The sequence below is a fragment of the Ornithodoros turicata genome, unplaced genomic scaffold, assembly GCF_037126465.1.
Source record: "Ornithodoros turicata isolate Travis unplaced genomic scaffold, ASM3712646v1 Chromosome31, whole genome shotgun sequence".
Classification (NCBI taxonomy): domain Eukaryota; kingdom Metazoa; phylum Arthropoda; class Arachnida; order Ixodida; family Argasidae; genus Ornithodoros; species Ornithodoros turicata.
The window spans coordinates 888,947-908,411 of NW_026999355.1; the positions used below are offsets into that span (position 1 = coordinate 888,947).

The window sequence follows — 19,465 nt, forward strand, 5'->3', positions numbered from 1 at the left end:
GTAGTACGCTTGCGGAATTGTCGCCAAAAGTATCAAGAGTCAGGACAATGCAGTCGATCGCATGCAGAATCAGCTGGTCAGTCAACTGTGTGCTTACCTCGTTCTATCTTTGCGCGATGATCCGAGCAGTTTGTGCTAGGCAGTTGACTGTTTCGCATGCTGCCGTTGCGGTCGGCGGGTCCGCTGTTTTCATGACACTGAGTTTAAAGTGGAAAGGGCGTCAGTATGTCCTGAAGTTCGTCGCAGCGCTCAGCCTGCACAACGTGGCTGCTGAATTCGGACCGTACGTCTGCGATATAAAGCTAGTCCTCGGCTGAAGCCGTCTCGACGCCACAACTTGAACAGCAAGTATAAGGCGGTAGAGGTCGACCACAATGCCATAGGGTTGCGTCGTAGGCATGATCTCTGACAAGATGGAGGAGTACGTGTTCCACAGACTCCAAGCAAACGTAATCCCACGTATACTAGTGTACATAAAGACAGAGAAACGTAGTTGTCCAAAAATACCATCGTCATCACCCGAGCTTGACAAGCAGTGGCGTCACTAGGGGGGGTTCGGCCCGCACCAGGCGGCGCGACGGAAGGGGGTGACGCGCCGCACCAGTTTTTCGATAATAGTGAAAGGGCGCAGACTAGCTGGTTTATAATGACGACGTGGAGACCCGAGATAGGGAGGAAATAACAGACAACAGATTCTCCGACACAGCACTAAATTTTACTGGCACCCAAAGCTTAAATACACAAATACCTCGGGAGAGGAGGAGTGGGCAGAAAGGGTGGGTTGCTGACGCAATCGGCACGTATAGCTATCTCCAAAGATTCCCTAAGCAATCTACGCCATAAGTTCTCTTGCCAGTTTTGCTCAGCGGCCAGAGCCGTTTACAGAGAGAGTTTGTCCATAAGACGGCGCCTAACTTGAACCGCGTCATGCGACGTCACGGCTGAACGACCTCCCTCGATGCGCTCTATTGTTGTCCAGTCGTCAAACTGTCGCCGACGCCATGTTGATGCAAAGCGTTGTTCACGATGCAAGGGGGAAGGCACGTGCGTATTGCGTCCTTCGAGAACTTTTCGTCCTTGAATCCTTTCAGTCTGGTAAGAAAGCCCCCTTACCACAGGCGACTGTGGGTCATAAGACGGCGATTGTGGTAGATTACGTTGAACGTGACCAAAGCAGCTGTCGACTGGCCGGTGGACCGCATCAAAATGGCGCCCATCTGCTGGGTGCTAAGCGGATATCGCTTGGATTAAGGCTTTTTTAGGCGGTGCAACGGCGACTCTGACGTCAACACAGGCTCCTCCCGTGAAGCGGCAAAAGATCAAAAGATGGCCAAACTCTCTCTGTATACGGCTGTATCAGCGGCGACATGACGTGCGCTCTGCGAGCGATTTTTTTTTTCTGTCTGTGCCCTGTGGTGAGCTATTATTATTTACCCTGTGCCTTCATTTATGGAAAGGTATACATTATGTGGGGAAGGGGGACGCAAAGAGCTCAGCACCGGGTGACGCGTACCTTATTGACGCCCCTGTTCGCAAGAGTCTTTAACCTTTGGACCTTTTCACGACAACGACTTCACGACTTTTCCTTGCGTCTGACAATGATGAACGCATGATAACTGGCCCAACACACAAGGTGCTGCTGTCAAGTTTATATGTACGATGTACGGCACATAGCGCGCAAGTTTTACATGCCACCTTACGCTTCAGAGCACAGCCCATTTTTGAGTATTTAGTTTCATAGCTCTTAGCTCTACCTGCACAGAGAACCTGCGACAATACACAAACATGTACGCACGAAGAGTTAGCCACAAGGACCACTCATATTGCACACAGCTGAGCTACAACAGGCACTCTTCTGGGTACGGCAAGTGGCGCCTCTGGCGGGCGCGCCGCGCGTAAGTACGGCACTTCCGCTGCTCGAGCCGCGGACAGAAGTCCCATAGGCGAACGGGCTGCCACACGTTCATTATGAATTTTCGTGGAATCGTCTCACGCTGCACCCGAATGGTTTGTGACACTGATAGAGGGGAGTTGAAGGGGCGGGTGGGGCAAGGGTCCACTCACAGCACTACGTGACTGCAAAATGAGGGTGACCGGCACACTTGCACGTCTCAGAACGATTTTCGAATATTTTTTCCAGCTGTCGCCAGTGGAACAGTATGTGCTACATGGGCTGTCTATTTCTGGCAAAAAAATAATATAAACAAAATAATAATAATAATAATAATAATAAGAAAACACGTTGCCTTCACTTGGCAATCAATTCTGAAAATTAAACTTCCCGCGAAAACAAGCTAATTAAAACCGACGCAAGTCAGTGCAAAACTTCCCGGAAGATAGGCCTAAATACAGCATCTTTTGCGGACAAGTAGTTTTTAATATATATATATTTTTTACAGGAATTAATAACCCGTTAGGTGATGCAGCCTCTATATGGTGACAAATCGTTCGAGAATGATCGGTTCGCATCTGCAGGAAAAGTTCACTAGTTAACCACAAGAAGTAAACTGTAACAATTATCCGTGTTCTTAGGCACCTTGAGGCTTGTTGTGCCCGTCTGTTTGTGTGTTTCAACCACAGAACAGTTACTTACCATCATAAAGCTATAACAAACATGGATGTTTTCTGCGCGTACACGATTTGTCTTTTGGTCCGCGAAGAAAGGTAGCGGCAACTTACACTCCTTCCTCGGGGTGTCTCAGTACCGGTTCCGCTAATATAAGGTTATGTGCAGACAACAAATGCTGTGCATGAAGAGTTGATGCAAATGGGAAATGCACCTATAAGCCTCTCGACGAATTCATCAGGCGCCGAAAATATGCAAGAAACATACGTTGTGAGGCTTAGACGATTTTTTTTTTTTTTGTCTCCTGCGTCTCACTGCCTCAATTATATAGCTTGAGAAAGATGCCTTCTGCCTCGATCGTATGGTAGTCTTTGTGAATGCGAGCGCGAAATAGTATGTTGGATGGGACGTGCAGAGGATAAGTGGCGTGTGAACCAGGCTCGGTGTGTTGATAAGGAGGTATAGCTAGCACAGCAGCCAGTATCTCCGTGGGTGTTGTGTAATACGCAAAGGTCTAACTGGTTTACCATCATCGTTTCAGTGCCTAGCCGTAGAAGAGCTTTTGGCCTTACTGTCCCGACGGGATGCGAGTTTTCCCGAGACACTGGCTGAACTGTGTCCCGTGCTGTTATTCCAAAGCCACCAGCAGGGATGCAATCCTTCGGCCACTCCGCAGAACACCGCACGTGGGAAAGTACGACCTACCGCACCTCAAGGTAACGTGCCCCTTCGTTGTTCGAGATTGATTTTCTCGCTCGCTCCTTGAACAAACGCAAAATGTTACGATGTTCTCACGACCCATTCAGTACCCATTTCATATCAATTATTTTCAAGATACATCAATTGATATGAAATGGGTACTGAAGGGGTCGTGAGACATTATGCTGCCACTTATTATGCTCCATAAAAGAGCGTGGTTCACGATATCAAAGTACCGTAATTCCTTAAGTCGTAGCGAGCGTATATTTACCGCGAAACAGTGCTATATGCGAAAGCATAATCCGCGCGACGCCCTCCTTGGAACTCAACTACGTCAGGAATTTCTGACGTGTAGCAACGCCACATGCCAGGTATACTGTATTCACACGGGCAACGTTCTACAGAACACTCTAGCGGAAGATGCGAAAAACATCATAGCTTTCTGCTGTCACGTGAGCGCCAGCACGTCATGTCACGTCATTGCTAATTGTCAGCAATATCCGGCGACACGGCTACAAGATACCGCGTAGCAGACGACAGGAAAAGACGCTGACGGTGTCGTCTGCTAAGTACGCAATACGCCACTCCCGATATTCTGGCACCGTGTGAATTCTCAACGTAACACGGGGCGGAAGTTCGCGGCTCCGTGAGTAGTTTCTTTTTCCTTTTTCTTCCATCAGAATCTTCCGTGAGGATGTCGCCCGGTGAATACACGGGTACTAGTGATCGGCGACCTTTCGGAGCATAGTTCGACGAATTCATTCATGATGACCTTCACGGACATCATTCAGCGTCGCATTATGGAGAATGATGTGGTGTTGGGTGAATGTCTGTGATTTGATTCGATGTTGAATTTTATGTTGAATGAATAGCTATGGTGTGATGTGATGTGATGTTCCATGAATGGTCTATGATCGGCTGTGAACACAACGTTGGGTTTTGAAGTTGAAGTCCTTATGGCGCATGGGTTACGATGTTGAATGATGAGTTGTGAATTCATGTTGAATGATGGGTAATCATGTTGGTGGCTACTGACTTTGTCGACTGGTGGGGTATGATGTTGATGGGTTGCGACGTTGATTGCGCTGTGATGGGCTGTGAGTAAGTCCCTGTTATGATGTGATGTTGAATGAATTCCTAGAAAAATGCCGACCTATGTTTCGGAGTCATAGCCAATAACGGGGTCCGCTGAGACAAGCTGCGACGCACGAGGTGTACCGGTTCTGGGAACATCGCGCTGGCCTCACGGAGCGATAGAACTGTGAAGACATACTGCGAACATGAAATGGAACCTGTCTATGTTTGGTACGGTTTCGACTTTACTGTCTTGGGCGATTTAAGGTGGTTGCTTGGGGGAAAGATGTTTCGTATTTACCCCACTTCCCCAGGCTGCAATAAATTAATGCACAACTTTATTTTTTGATTGGTTGATGGGGCGCGACATCAAAATGACGTGGCCATTGGTAGCAGGGCATTGCAGGTCGGAGCATAGGCATGAATGAGTGCATCGAATATTGTGTTGGTCAGCAGGCATTATGTACCTTTTAGTACCAATAATTTCCAGGAAACCATCACCGCTTGCAAGATATAATACACTACAGTGCAACAACAATAAAGTGCACATTGTTTACCTGTTTAGTGTTCCTTTGAAGAGGTTGCGACACTGTGTCGCACGTTATGCCGGATGTGAAAGTCAAATGTGAAACATTTGTCTTTCCACATGTTGAACAACGGACAAATGTGAGAGGCGCGAGCAACGACTCCACTCAAAGCCGAACGAACCACTACACACTTACGTTTTGCACCTTCACCCTAAGCCATTAGTCGATAACCGTTCTTCTTTTCCAATAACTATACGGAACTTCGGAGAGTCACTCATTCTGCGGGCGAAACGCAACGACCCCCAACACTGATAAGGAAATTTGAAAATGAGCACAATTGCAAGATTGCATTTTACAGATTGTAGGACGCGATTATAGTAGATAATTTAAAAGGAATAGATACCGCAAATGAACGAGCGCTGTGCATGTAGTGTCCCGTTCTCTCCTTACTACTTTTAAATTATTCCGATTTACGATATACCACAGTTTCTCTTTTGTGCTCACTTTCGTTGTTTGTGGATTTCTTTTCTTCTTCTTCGTTTTTTTTTTCTTTACGCAAAACGTTTTATTCGATCCCGTGAGCCCACGATGAGCTTCTCAAAGATCCGGTTTCCAATTCTGGTCTGCTATGGCTATCTCGCTGCAGTACATCTCCAGGTGACCTTTCGTAGCTGCTGAGGTGGTTCGCTTTCCCGGAACTCCTCTTCGAGTATGTCAGGGGCGTACCCGATAATACCCCTCCATGAATTGCAATGTTTTTAATAGGAGGTACTTTTCTTTTCCCGTTTTTACTGTTTCTTTTTTCCCGGCTCGTTATATTGTCTTGGCTTGGCTATCAACGAACGAACAAGGTGATGGTTAACACCCACGCGCTACTATTATATAGCAATGGTTCGTAAATTTGCGCGTCTGCGTTGTGGTTGCAGTTTCCCCGAGTTGTATAAATATTTGGATATGTTGTGACGGGTTAGCTGGAATGTTCCCTCAAATAGACCCCAGTGGGAGGTTTTGTGCAAACACGAAAAGGTACACATTATCGAATCTCGAGAGCTTTTCTATTTATAAAGACGTGCTTTTCCTGCGGGCCATGTATATCCATAGACTTTTCCCCATAATGATTTATTGGGACACCAGGTTATTCTCGCTTTTGACCGCATGACATTCACAAGGGAAGTCCTCTGCTACAGGTTGGAAATCTGTTTGTCCCGTGTTACATTGGGAAATTTACGATCTGTACACAGTGGATAATGGTCGACTGTGGGTAGTCATTTGATGGACATACCTGAAAGGCGCGCTTTGAGAATTTGAGAATGGTATGCGAGCTACCGCGCTCGTTCCGCAGTCCGTATTCTGCACTATCAGGCTTGAGGAGTTGACACTCCGGAGTTGGAATGATTCTGGAATCATTCCGGTTTTATCAGAACCTGGAATGGAATGGCAACGGAATGGCGGCAATCTTGGATGGAATGAGAATGGAATGGCCTGGCTGTCCCCACGGTAGTTTCGCTTTCAACCCAATGGTTTTTGCCCTTGCGCACCTTGAACCTTGAGCAGATCATGCACGTCAAAGATTAATATGTGTACTGGACGTCACCATGCAACAATCGAAGGCTCGCGGAAGGTTGCGTACGTGACAACGGCACAATCTACATGGCTACATAATAGTGAAGCACATAAGTGCTTCGCTATTGGTACATGGTACCTCTGTTCTCTACCTCTGTCCTCTTCAGACATGGTACCTCTGTTATTTCCAAAGAGGACCGAAGACGTTTGTCACCGCCTTGCGAAGTGCACAGCTACCAGCACTGCTCTCTCCGTGCGAAGGGTTTGGCGAATCCCTGCTCGTACAAGATTTAGCACTTCGGCTACACTACGGAAGCAGCCACCCTGTGCTGCAATGCAGCGGGCAATCCACACCTGGTAATTGATCTCGACTGCCAGAAGAAGAAACTGTTTCCTATCGCACTGCGGGACGGGAGGCTGGAAAGAGAAGCTGTGTGTATTGTCATCATGTAAGAGAACTAGCTATGGAGGTAGCCCTTTTTACACCGACTCTATCTTACATACCAGATTACAGCGCTCCCAAGAGAGATTGCTTTTTGTACGTGCCATATACCATGCGAACAATCCTGAAACTCCGGAAGAGTCGCTACGGGGGGCAGTACAGTCCTAGTGTGCTTACTGCTAGAATTTGATGTCCCACTCACCTTGATTATGATCAAAGAAACGAGTCGAGGTAAGCCAGCGGCGAGAGCACTCCACAGGCCAGAACAATGGCTGCTCATGGATGACAAGTGCACGCAGCGGGGCTCTCACTGCCTGGAAAATAGCCATGCTCCCAACATCTGAGCCACCGAAGTCCAGCCGACACAGGCGAATCGAAATTTACAAGTTTATTTCAGATACCAGCAATGACAACTGCTTCCTCCTCTCCGCGCACGACCGGCAAAGGCTCCAGGTACCCTACGGTGACTCAATCGACTGCTGCGAGCCCAAATACTTGCGCGGTCCTACTCCTCAGTAAAAGCGGAATATGGTACCGGAAAAAAACAATATTCTGCTGTCTCAGACATGCCACAAGACGGACAACTGTCCGTACGACATATCCGAAAACGGTGTAAACGTTCACGGAGTGGAAGGACGCCATGGGCCAGCTTCCACTGGAGCTATCCGCGGTCACTCAAGACTTAGTACAATAATGCATGGAACGACGAAAAATGGGAGATTTGGGCCTCTGGGAGATTTGGAAGAACGCTGCCTCGCTTTATTCAAGCATGTAAATTTGTATAAGTGTACTGGGTAGCCAGTTCGACTTCGTCGAAACTCACATCCCAATTTTTTTCTTTAACACATCACATCACATGTAAATTTCATGTTGGAAAGTCACGCAACAAAACTACATATGCTTCACATCGACAGCTTGAGGGCGTCCGTCCTGCATTGCGTAGTTCCGAAATATTTATTATATTGTTTTTAATTGGAAACACGATAAAACGGGATTGGAAAACCGTTCCAGGAGTGAGAATTGACCAGACCTCTCGATTCCTTGGAATTGAAATGAGTGGAATGAGCAGAAATCTCCATTCCTCGGAATGGAATTTGAGCCCCCATTCCGCAACCTTGTGCACTATTTCTATTGCATTTGTTGCACTATTGCTATTACACCCCTACTCCGCAACCCTCTCCGCGGGTCGTAATCAGTGCCTTTGGCTGTGAGCCCGCCGACCCTCCTCGGTAGCTCAGTCCGTAACGTGTTGTCTGCACCACGGTAACGTGTGTGTCACGTGCAACATGTCGCCATACTATAGACTATAGTCTTTACTTTACGTGCAACATCACGGCACCATTATTTTGTGAGCACTCCATTGTTAGCACTATACTGGCTGTCCTCTCGTAAATGTACTAAGCAGGGCTGTGCCAATATTATATACTTAAAGAAAATTACAGCAAGTAGCCAACTGCCCCGCTTCAGCCCACTGTGCCAGTATTCTGATTTTTCGAATACCGAAGCGAATAACTGCAAATTCGATCGAATCGAATATTGAATTCTATGTTGGAATTTGGAATTGAAGTGATGTCTTCCAATCAAACGTCCTATTCGAATAGTCGCAAAGTTATCTGCAAGACGAGCGAGAAGGAAACCGAGGGTACAAGTAAACGCGAACGGGTTCGGCTTGTTGGTAAGGCATATCCAGAGAAGTAGGAGTGCAGAAAGGGGACAGGACACAACAGACGGTCACACATAGGAGTGCTGTGCGGTCGTTTGCTATCCGCAACTTTCAGCTACGGTGTCGCCGTCACGCGGGCGAGGTTGGTATTAGCTCAGCGGCAGACTTGTACGTATCTTGAGTACGTACTCAAAATACAGTATTTTAAATACTTTTTCCGGTATTTTGGTACTCTACTCAATACTTTTTGCGACAAGTATTTTTAATGTATTTAAAATACTTTTTTCGGTATTTGATACTCGGTACTCAAAATACTTTCCTTCCTCGTCAAGCCATATCCAGCACGCTTCCCGCCGTGCCGAGATTTTCAGCTCACTGGAATTTAACCCGCTTTTTCTTCTTTTTCTGTTTTCGGGAACTCGCGAATCTGTCATTTATCTTCTTGTACAATAGGTTGGTCCCAAGCCTGGCCTTGCTTGTCAATAACCAACTTCGTCAGAAGACCGTTCCTATTCATATTGCCAGGTGAATCACCAGGGGATTAGGTACAAGATAATCCCGGCATTTGTTTCCTTGGTCATCAAATAAACAAAATATAGAAGCCGACACTGAAGATTTTTGTTTAAGTTTAATTTGTACAAGCTTTCGCGTGGAGGTCCACGCTTCCTCAGGTACGTCCTCAGGTACCTGAGGAAGCGTGGACCTCCACGCGAAAGCTTGTACAAATTAAACTTAAACAAAAATCTTCAGTGTCGGCTTCTATATTTTGTTTATGTGATCTACAGGACTTGACTCCCCTCTTCGTATACGCATCCATTTGGTCATCAAAGCAATAAACACGTACCAGAGAATGAAAGACCCGAACCGACATACAGGAGGGATTACGAAGTTTTGGGTCAGAATATATCACCAAAGTTTACTTGGGTTCACCAAAGTTCACCAAACATTACTTGACACCAAGACGTTGCAAATGAAAGATATGCATGGCTCATGAAGTTTATTCCTTTCATTTGTAAGGCCACGTTGAGAATACGCGTTTCACTTACTGCTAATACTAAAGTACTTTAAAGAGTATCTTAAATACTTCTTAGAGTATTTAGTACTCTACTCAAATTACTTTAAGCTTTGAGTATTTTGTACTCTATTTTAAATACTTTTTCCGTAGAGTATTTAGTATCTTATTTTAAATACTTTCGCGCAGTATTTTGTACAAGTCTGCTCAGCGGTGACTCTCGCTTCAAGCTTGCATTCGAGGCGATCGTAACTTGCGTCCACGGCTCTGCGCCAGCCACATAGTTGCTGAAAGCAAGATCGCGCCAGACTAACGAAAAAATAGGAAAAGAAGAAGCCGGAAACGAAAAAAAAAAATAATAACATTAACAACTGTCTGTTAAAAGCAGGAAGATGTGTTCCACAGTACGTCAACTGCGCCGTTGTTGGACGAGTCAGTTTACACTAGTTCGCAGATGAATCGATCAGCACAAGGTACAAACCGTAAGAGAATGGGTTGTCTATTTACAGCTAAGTTATTAAAAGTTCAAGTAAACGGTGTATGTTGCAGCAGAAGCTTTGCGTTCGTCAGGAGCTAAAATGAAGACATTCCCCGTATCCAGGTACTGCAAAACCTATAGCTTATTTGTAAATAAATCTATTCTGTTGCTCTTTGTACTTTTATCGCCTTTGTGTCATCTAGCATTCCTGCTGGCGTTCGTTAAATGTGCATATGTGTACATAGTGCTTAACAAAAACAAAAATACAAATAAACATTGCAAAACAAGATTTATGCTTTCTTCATCAGTCACAAAAAGCCCCAGAGTTTTTCTTTTTGTACAATATAAAGAGCTGCTAAAATATTTCAAATTTATTTGCAAAGCAGGCTAATATTGCACTTCTCATAATAACTATATGAAGCCCTGGTACACTGGTGACTTGAATAAATAATCAAAACATTGCAGTGGTAATTCTCACACCTCAAACACAAACAATGTTTGTATTAGAGCTAAAAACTGTTGTTTGGTATTGTATTCGCACAGTACCTGTGACACATGAAATCGAGACCGATATCGCGACTTGACATAGAGGTTCCTTTGGCGTGTAATGGGGTAGTATGGAAGGGTAGCGGACGTGTTTTAGTTCCCGTTTCCATTTTCGCGTTCCTGCAATACTTTCGTTTCCGTTATCCGTTTCTGATACCAGCCTTTCAATTTCGTTTCTGTAACTGTTTCCGATAATGGAACAACTGTTACAGAGCTGCGGGAGAACAGCCCGTTCAGCCCTGTCAGCACCCCGTTTTGTTTTCTCGCCTTTCTTCTTCAGAATTTAGGGGACCGGGAGAGAGGAGGGGAAAGAAGGGAGCCTTACAACATTTCGCGGATATCCGCACACTGATATTGAGTACAAGCGTCTATAGCGAAAAAGGCTTACAATGTATCCGTTTGACTCGGAATGTATGCTCCGGATACGAGTTCTATATGACACGCCCCACTGTGGGTAGCTGGCATCATTCGAGCAGGAAGGGGCACGATAAAGTGCTTCACACGTGGCTAAGTTCACCACAGAAAGACGCAATGATCCCGGTCACTAGAGAAAGTAAATGTTTTACGTCTGGCTTGGTGCAAAGTGCGTGTGTGTGTGTTTCGTGCACAGATTCATTGAACATGATTCGCAGTAGAGCACTGCTCGGGCCGCATTCTTAGGCTTGGCCCGAGCCCGGCATTCCTTTGATTTACCCGCCCGGGCCTTGCCCGACGGCTCCATACATGGCCTAACCCCGGCCAAAGCCCGAAGAATTTATGGGCTACCCGGCACGGCCCAGCCCGGCCCGTTGTAGCTGTAAAATTTGACCGTGACAGGATTTCCGGGACAAAATGGCGGACGCCCAAGCTTAGGGACTCCAGTGAAGAACAGTGGAACTCTTGAAACTTGATGTTTTCGCTTCCTCACGTCTTATTTTCACACTTGTGCAACAGTAACTTCGCTCCTACGTTACCTCTCTTTATCTTGCTTGCTCACATTTTCATTTTTCTTCATTTGCCCTACACCCTCCATGCCCCCTCTGAGCACTCAGCTTTAAGTGTTGTGGAGTAGACAGATCCATATTTGTGGAACCGCCATCTACATGTTTTTCACCGTATATCCTATCCAATCCAATCCACATTCATTGCTGGAACCCGTAACATTGTGCTGGAGCTTGTGGCGAACGTATGTTGCATGAAGCGTTTTTGACTGTTTTTGTGTTCTTTTAATGGAGTGGAGTTATAAGTTCCAAGCAGCAATTCAAAGCGAAATTGGGTTTAACCGGTCCTTGTCCGAAATTAGGTGCATATACCGGAACAGGAATTTTCTCGGCTGGGACTTCGGCGTGCGTGGAAGCTACGACGTAAAAAAGAAAAGAACTGGCTAACCGACGTCACAACGCCCGTTGACTTGGTGGTCTCTAGGCTATACCGACTGATCTAGGATCTGTTGAGCACTTCCGCGAATTCTCATGAGCCGACCTCGAAAAATTAGCATCATGCTTACTACTGGTCGACTAATTTGGGGAAGGGCTGGTGGCCCTATGCACCACCCCTCGCTATATCCTCGTACCGTGCGAATCTACGAAAAAGAGCGAGGCACTATACGACTGTGGATCTGGGTCTTGATTTAGCCACTGCCACATCCATAGTCTCTTTCTGATCGACACCTACGCGGGAGGACAAGAGACATTTTCTGCTTCACTTACTCCCGCTACTGGAAGAGAAACGTATAATGTAGCGTCCTTGAAAATGCGGGAGAAGTTACGCGACTGCATAGCTTTCGTCCGTGCAGGGTGTCATGCAGGATATACCACCGAGTGCTGGCCGCAGGGCATGAGAGAACGCGGAAAGAAATGTCATATGCATGCCAAGTTGTGCAAGGATTGCTCAAGAGCTACCGGCATCCCTCAGCTGACTTAGCTAGGAAGCGCACTTGGCAGTCGAGGCGCGGGGCATTCTGGAGGGGGGGAGGGGATCGAAGTAGCTTGCCGTTGTTGGCCGCACTCAAGTGGGCATCGTCACGACTATAGCAAAAAGACAAAAAAAAAAAAAAAACGAGAGGGAGAAGAGAGTTGACGATTCGAGTGCACTGTAGGACACGGTTGAAAAAAATCCGAATATTTTTAAAAAGATCCTCTCCAGTGGGCTTTTTTTTTGCATAAAACCCGGATATTTTTGGATATTTTTGGAGAATATATACAAGGCTAGAAATGTGACACAGAGTAAAAACAAATGTGCTTTGCTGTTCTTGATTTCAGGTGACCTATCATAGTTTGTTTACGGAACTGCCTGTCCCTGCAACATTGTATCAGTTTCTATTGTTTTCCGAAAGGTGGAGTTCCATGCACGCGCGGTTGAATGGTGTGGATCCTACACGCCTGGATTAGTTGTCGTGTTTCGGAGCACTTCAGTTACAGTGTCTCCAGGAAGCGGAAGAAAGTCTCTCCCTGAATGGGCAGAAGTAGAAGAAAGCAGGAAAAAGTTAAATCTGAAACTTGAAAAAGTTAAGTTAAAAAGATACAAAGTTAAAAATGTTAAAAGCTAATGTTGCGCGTACCTGGGCTTTTGCAGACGAGTTTTTGTAAGTCGTTCTGCGTAAGAACCTTCGGGGAAGAGGACGTCCGTCACTATGATATGTTCGATATAGCTTCCGGACGATGACAGTGACCGCAACTGGAATCCTCCCTGGAGCTGATCTTGAACAGTTGCGAGTTCGTGAACGCACATCCCGTGCGTAACCGATGGAGCATTCTCTGCACGACACGGGGAAGATCTTTCGTAGGAAGAGAGGGTCGATGATTCTGCATGATGTCCTGTATGCCAGGATGACGCACTTCAACTAGCTGTTTGACGGCCATGTGCCTGTCGGTGTCGGCAGGAACTGGTAAGGATGGGCTGCAGCTGGGGTGTGCTTAGGATGCTAGCTGGTCCGCTCGTTCGTTGCCTGTGATGCCGATATGAGACGGGATGCATTGAAGAGCAAGATCACCTCCGATTCGCTTATGCTGGGCACACGACCTCCTTATACAGCAGGCTAGGATGCTACCACACATGGGGATCATCACGTTACAAAGGGCACTTCCGGAGTTCGTAAGTAAAACTGCCTTAGCTATTCCAGTGACTTGGACCGCAGCAGATTCGCGTAACAAGGCCAGGAGTTCGGCCGTCATATAGATGACGTAGGGTAGCGTGCTGATTTCCCTTGCCAGGCCATGTTCTGCGAAGTGCCTCATGATTGTTGCCCGTCTAGCGTGCCCATCCAGGCATAAGTGATGTCCATGTAACCGTGATTATGCCCTGGCTCGCGGTGTGACGACAACAGACTGGGTTGAAGCAGCGGGTGCATTCAGAACGTTTGTGAGTAAAATGAACGATGTCACGAGTGGGCATATATGGGATGCGCGCTGTCGAATTTACGCATTTTCCGTAGACACCCCTCACAAAAAGACTGTTGGGGGCGTTGTCCTAATTCACAATACGATGTACTCGCTATGAGAAGAAAGTGCATTTCCAGACGAACACAATGATGTAGATTACTTTCGGGTATCGCAACTGGGGGACGAGTTGCGAGGTTCCCAAAAGGTACCGTATTTTACAAATGAGGCAAATTTGCGATTTTTTATCTCCTTAAAGGCAAACTTTAGTATCCTCAGAACTTAGGATGCAATGCTACCCACCCCAGGTAATATGTGGAAAAAAATTCAGCTGAATATGTCAAACAGTTATGAAGATATGTGGCGTCAAACTGCGTAGGAAGTGCAATGGTCGAAATGCCCACATCTGTATGATAATTCATTAAAAAATAACCACCAATTATTTTCAACTACTTTCAGCGCCAATATGCCTCCTAGGGACAAGGCTTGAATATACGTTTGAAAGAAAAAAAATGGAGAGGTCGACCGGGACCACCCTGCCTGATCTGGCGTGAAATCACCCAGCACATGTCAATGCGAAATCTACAGCAGCGACTCAAAACACAGATACCGACGACGGAGTTGCATTTCACAACCTTGAGGATGATGAATTAATAGCACCGCAAGCAGCTTGCGAGGGGGAGGTAAATATCAGTTCGAGTGCGACAATGCCTTGCGCATAATGACACACCGCAATCAAATTCGAACCGTATTCCAAGACGCTCAGAGCGACTAGCATCCAAGCCGCGACCGAACTATACTGCTGTGTAGTCAAGCGCAGTGACTTTATCCCAGATCCCACTACTGTCGAAGAAGCTCTGTCTATGCCTGATGAAAGGAACTGGCGGGACGCCATCCAGGAGGAGCTTGATAACCTAAAGAGGAACGGTACATGGAAAGCCCCCATGGCCCCCAGTTATAAAACTGAAGTCGATTCTCATATTGCTCGCGTTAGCAGTCGAATGGGGATGGACTGTATATACACTAGGTTGATGTAACCGCAGCTTACTTGAATGGTACTTTGAAGGAAACCATATACATGGAACAACCTGTCCCGTTCCATGAAGGGAAGAAGAACGACGTTTGTCTTCTGAACAGGAGTTTATATGGACTGCGCCAGTCAGGAAGAGAGTGGAATATTCGACTGGACAAATTTTTAAAGAGTGAGGGGCTATCCAGATCAAAAGCAGATCCTTTTATCTATTTCAACATCGAAGAAGGCATTATTGTCGGAGTATATGTGGACGACATATTGATTCTTGCAAAGAACGACACGAAGTGCAAGGACATCAAGGAGAGCACGAGGAACGTCTTCGAAGTCAAAGATCTTGGTGAGGCAAACTACATACTGTCAACGAGAATTCAACGTCACGAAGATGGAAGACTCACTCTTGACCAAACAGCCTACGACGAAGAGATCGTGAATACCTTCCGGATGAAAGGCGCAAAAGGGGCTTCATCGCCACTGGACCCAGGAATGAGGTTCCGGAAAACATCCAAGGAAGGGCAGGCGACGAGTGCACTTTCCCATAAATACCGCCAAGCAGTTGGAGGACTGCTGTACCTCGCCGGGGGTACAAGGCCAGACTTAGCATTCTCTGCGGCCTACATGAGTCAGTTCAACGAGAACCCAGCTGAAGAACACTGGAATGGCGTGAAACATATTGTGCGCTACGTCGAACAAACGAAGGACTACGTATTAACGTTCCAGAGAACAGGGAATTGCATGAAGGCAAGTGACTGCGTGGACAGACGATCTTTTAGCGGTTACGTGTTCACCATGGCTGGAGCAACTGTCTCCTGGAGCAGCAAGAAGCAGAGGTCAACCGCTTTATCGACTGTAGAGGCAGAACTCCTCGCAATGTGTCATGCAGCCAAAGAAGTTCTGTTGCTACAACTCTTTACTGAAGAGCTGGGAGCAAGCGAATTTGTAAAAGAACCTCATACTCTGTTCGTGGATAATCAGGAGCGACTGCAGTCACGATCAAGTGACATCAGAGCGAAACAAACACATTGAGCTCCGTCATTTTTTCCTCCGTGAAAAGATTGAAGAAGGAAAATTGCGACTGGAGTATGTTAAGACATCAGATAATCACGCTGACATCATGACGAAGGTCCTGAACGGAAAGAGAACTCTTCAGCATTCCGAGCAGTTAGGTCTTCGTTAATTCACAGAACACTGGGTGGCGGCACATTGAGGGGGAGTGTTAATAATATTGACAATGTGTCGTTCATGGGGGGGCAGCACATGTGTTTTATCAGCTGAGTGCTGAGCCAGCCCCATGTCTCGTGACACTTGTTCTCATTCTGATTAAACCTGTGTGATGAGCATTACCGTCAGTCACGTCTTGCTTGGTCCCTTTCATCGTTGAGGTCCCGCGTACACCCTAACATCATCTTCTCATCGTTTCTTCTCTTCTGTGTTTCGGCAATGCGACATATGGGACAAGATTGACCCGTATGCCCTTAACAGCTGTCGCTGTAAAAGTAACATGAGGTAAAATACCGTCGAGAAGGTCATCATCACGTTGCACGCCATATTGCACGCTCATGCTATCTCTTATACATGCAGTGAGGGTGCCACCTGACGTATACTGTACTGTGAAAAGATGCTCAGCGTCGTAGATGCCTTTTGTTTTGTTGCTTTAAAGATAGGTGATTTGGGAAACAATCAGTTGGCAAATGAACGAGACTTCGTGAAAAAAAAAAGTGAAAATGTTCAGTCTGTTCGCTTGGGGCTTATCAACGAAACATATAGTTAGGTGGATATTTTCTATAGATGCACTATTCATGATAATGTTTCCCTACACGCCTGCTTGTCAAGTGTATGCACTGGGAATGAACACTGGATTTTCTAATAGTTCAACCTCATGCCTAGGGTAAGCCGTGACCCATGCGCTGGTAGAAGAGACGTAGGGGGGTGGGGGGTGCACTAGGACGACGCACGGAAACTCTGTCAGAGATAGGGTTGCCACCTTTCGTAGTGAAAAATACCGGCTGAGGGAGAGGAGGTGGAATAGAGGGAAAGGAGGAAATGTTCGCGGGAATGGCAATGTGGGTGAGTGGTGGAGAGTATACATAGAGAGAGAGAAAGAAGGAACCAGCGTACTCGCTCAAGACAACAATGATAATAATAATGAATAACTAAGAAAACGACTGGTGACTACGGAGTTGGGTCGGTGCTCCAGATTTATTCAAGCTGTAGTGGAAAGGAAAACCCTGTAAAAGCCCCTATGAAAGGTGTTGAGCCACAAATACCGGCAAAAGGCTGCCGGTATCATCTTCCTACCGGCAACCGGCAGAGCGAGCAAATAACCGGCTGTGCCGGTATAATACCGGCCTGGTGGCAACCCTAGTCAGAGATGCGAATCATAGATCACGTTCGATGTGCTCTGTAGTGCGCACTACTGGTGACATAATTTCCCTGGCACACCCAGGAAATTCCCGTTTGAAAATGGCCTCCGAAGTTAAAAGAAACACCATAATTTCGTCATTCGGAACAATTTAGAACGGTGCGTGGAGGTCGGTAAACAAACTTCCACAAGTGAGCGGCAGCACTTACATAGTACATCGAATAAATAATCTGAAGGACCCGAAGATAGAGGTTCCGGGAAACGCGAACGATAAGACTGTCGCTTCTTCGTCCGGCTGCGGTAATAGGCGAATTCTTGCGAGAAAGGCCGTATCTCCACATCGGAGATTTTGGAGGCTAGTCACATTGCTCTTTGCACAAGAAGACCACGTGAGGCTGACTGTGCAAGTGATTGCTAGTGATCAACTCTGTTTACTTCAGTGAGAGCTACGGTATAGGGAGAGGAGAACGTGGAAAGGGCCATTGATGCACACGACGTCGTCTGCTGATGTGTGTCGTGTGGATCGGTGTTTTGACACCACCAGTCGGATGTTACATCATCCTGAATTTATCGGGGAAATCGAGACACTTATCCTTTGGCGGAAAGCTCAACAACTGGCGCAATGCAGAAAGGATGGGACGACATGTTTGCAAATATTAGGCGCGGAGGAAGTGTCCGCGCGGGAGGTATCGGGCCACTACAATCAACGAGTTATTACGTCCAAGTTGCCAGTCCATCCTCCGATGGACGTAACGGCACGTCGGATGTGATGGTCGTTGGATGAAACGGCACAGTATGGATGTATTGACACGTTGGAATAGGGAGGATTTAACGGCGTCTTGGACGTAGCTTCCCGTTTGTTGATTGAGACAGGCTGATACGTTAATTGAGATTGAAACTAATTCATTTTGAAATTCTGAATATTTATGCATCTAAATCTTGACTGAAAGTAATTCAAAATTCAGAATATTTGTAATACTAAATGTCTAACAGCCACATAATATTCGGAACATTGATACTTCTAAGTCTACTCATATCAAACGATTTCTTTCAGATCTGACAAGAAAAAACAACAAAAAAACAACAACAAATAAATGGAAGACATATTTGTAAGGGGAAGATGGTTAAAAAAGCGACAATATAGCCACATGACAAAGGCACGTACCTCAAAGGGTTACTCTCGAGTGCCGACAGATATCATAAGGTACAAAGCAAAAGTGATAAGGATTTCATGAACTTAGGCTATGACAATTTTGATACGAAATAATTAACAATACTAACTACATACAAACTAAATAAACTATCTAGCCAGATAATTCTCAACAAATAACGTCCGTAATGCGGTTACCGAAAGATCATTTACGTTTACACCTCCAATATAGTATGTATTCAAAACCGTGGGAAGAATACGAGATACCAGCTGATTGCCGTAATTAGTTCCAGATATGGATATCTTATACCCACAATATGTCTACTGTGTGCCGGGTGGCTTTCCAACAAAGATAAAGAAAGAATAATAATAATAATAATAATAATAATAATAATAATAATGTTATTCAGTTTTAGAGCTAATAAATACGTCATCGGTAGAAGATAGGTATGTTTGTGTATATATTGCACTGGGCTTTCAGGCACTTGGGCCCATGAAGTCGGCCCAGGACGCATACTAACGTCCCTGTCCCCCACTCCTTTCTGCTGTCCTCTCTCCGTCTGTCCACATCTGTACGTCGCTCATAGCCACAGTTGCTTCGCGGCACTAACAGGCAATCAAAAAAAAAAATTCTCACTATGACTGGAGGAATCACGTGTTAAGTGACCTTTTGACACCATCTGCTCAAACGTTGCCTGCCTGCGTACTGCTGATGAGGCCCAAGAAGGCCGAAACAGCTGTTCAGTACTGGCATGGCGACGTTTGACTTACAAACAGGTTATATAGGTTGTATAGGTTGAGGTAAGAGGATTATCAAACGGCCACGAAGTTTTACAGAAGTTCAAAAAAAGACGCGGAAACAGATTTTAGGGAAGTTACAAACACATAGGGAGACGTTAAAAAGTAAAATGGGCAAGAGGTCGACGTTTCGACAGTGGCACTGTCTTCGTCAGGACAAAAGATGTGTAGCTGGTTACACCTTACTTAAATAGGTTTC

General features: G+C 46.0%; 1 protein-coding gene across 1 annotated transcript in view; it reads left to right on the forward strand.

The window, feature by feature from the left end:
* LOC135373721 (metal cation symporter ZIP14-like) overlaps window positions 1-19,465 on the forward strand; it is a 97,144-nt gene that overhangs the window by 27,214 nt on the left and 50,465 nt on the right. Inside the window, exon 2 of the mRNA XM_064606800.1 lies at window positions 3,108-3,282. Within this exon, the coding sequence (XP_064462870.1) occupies window positions 3,108-3,282 (175 nt within the window). The remainder of the gene's footprint in view (window positions 1-3,107; window positions 3,283-19,465) is intronic.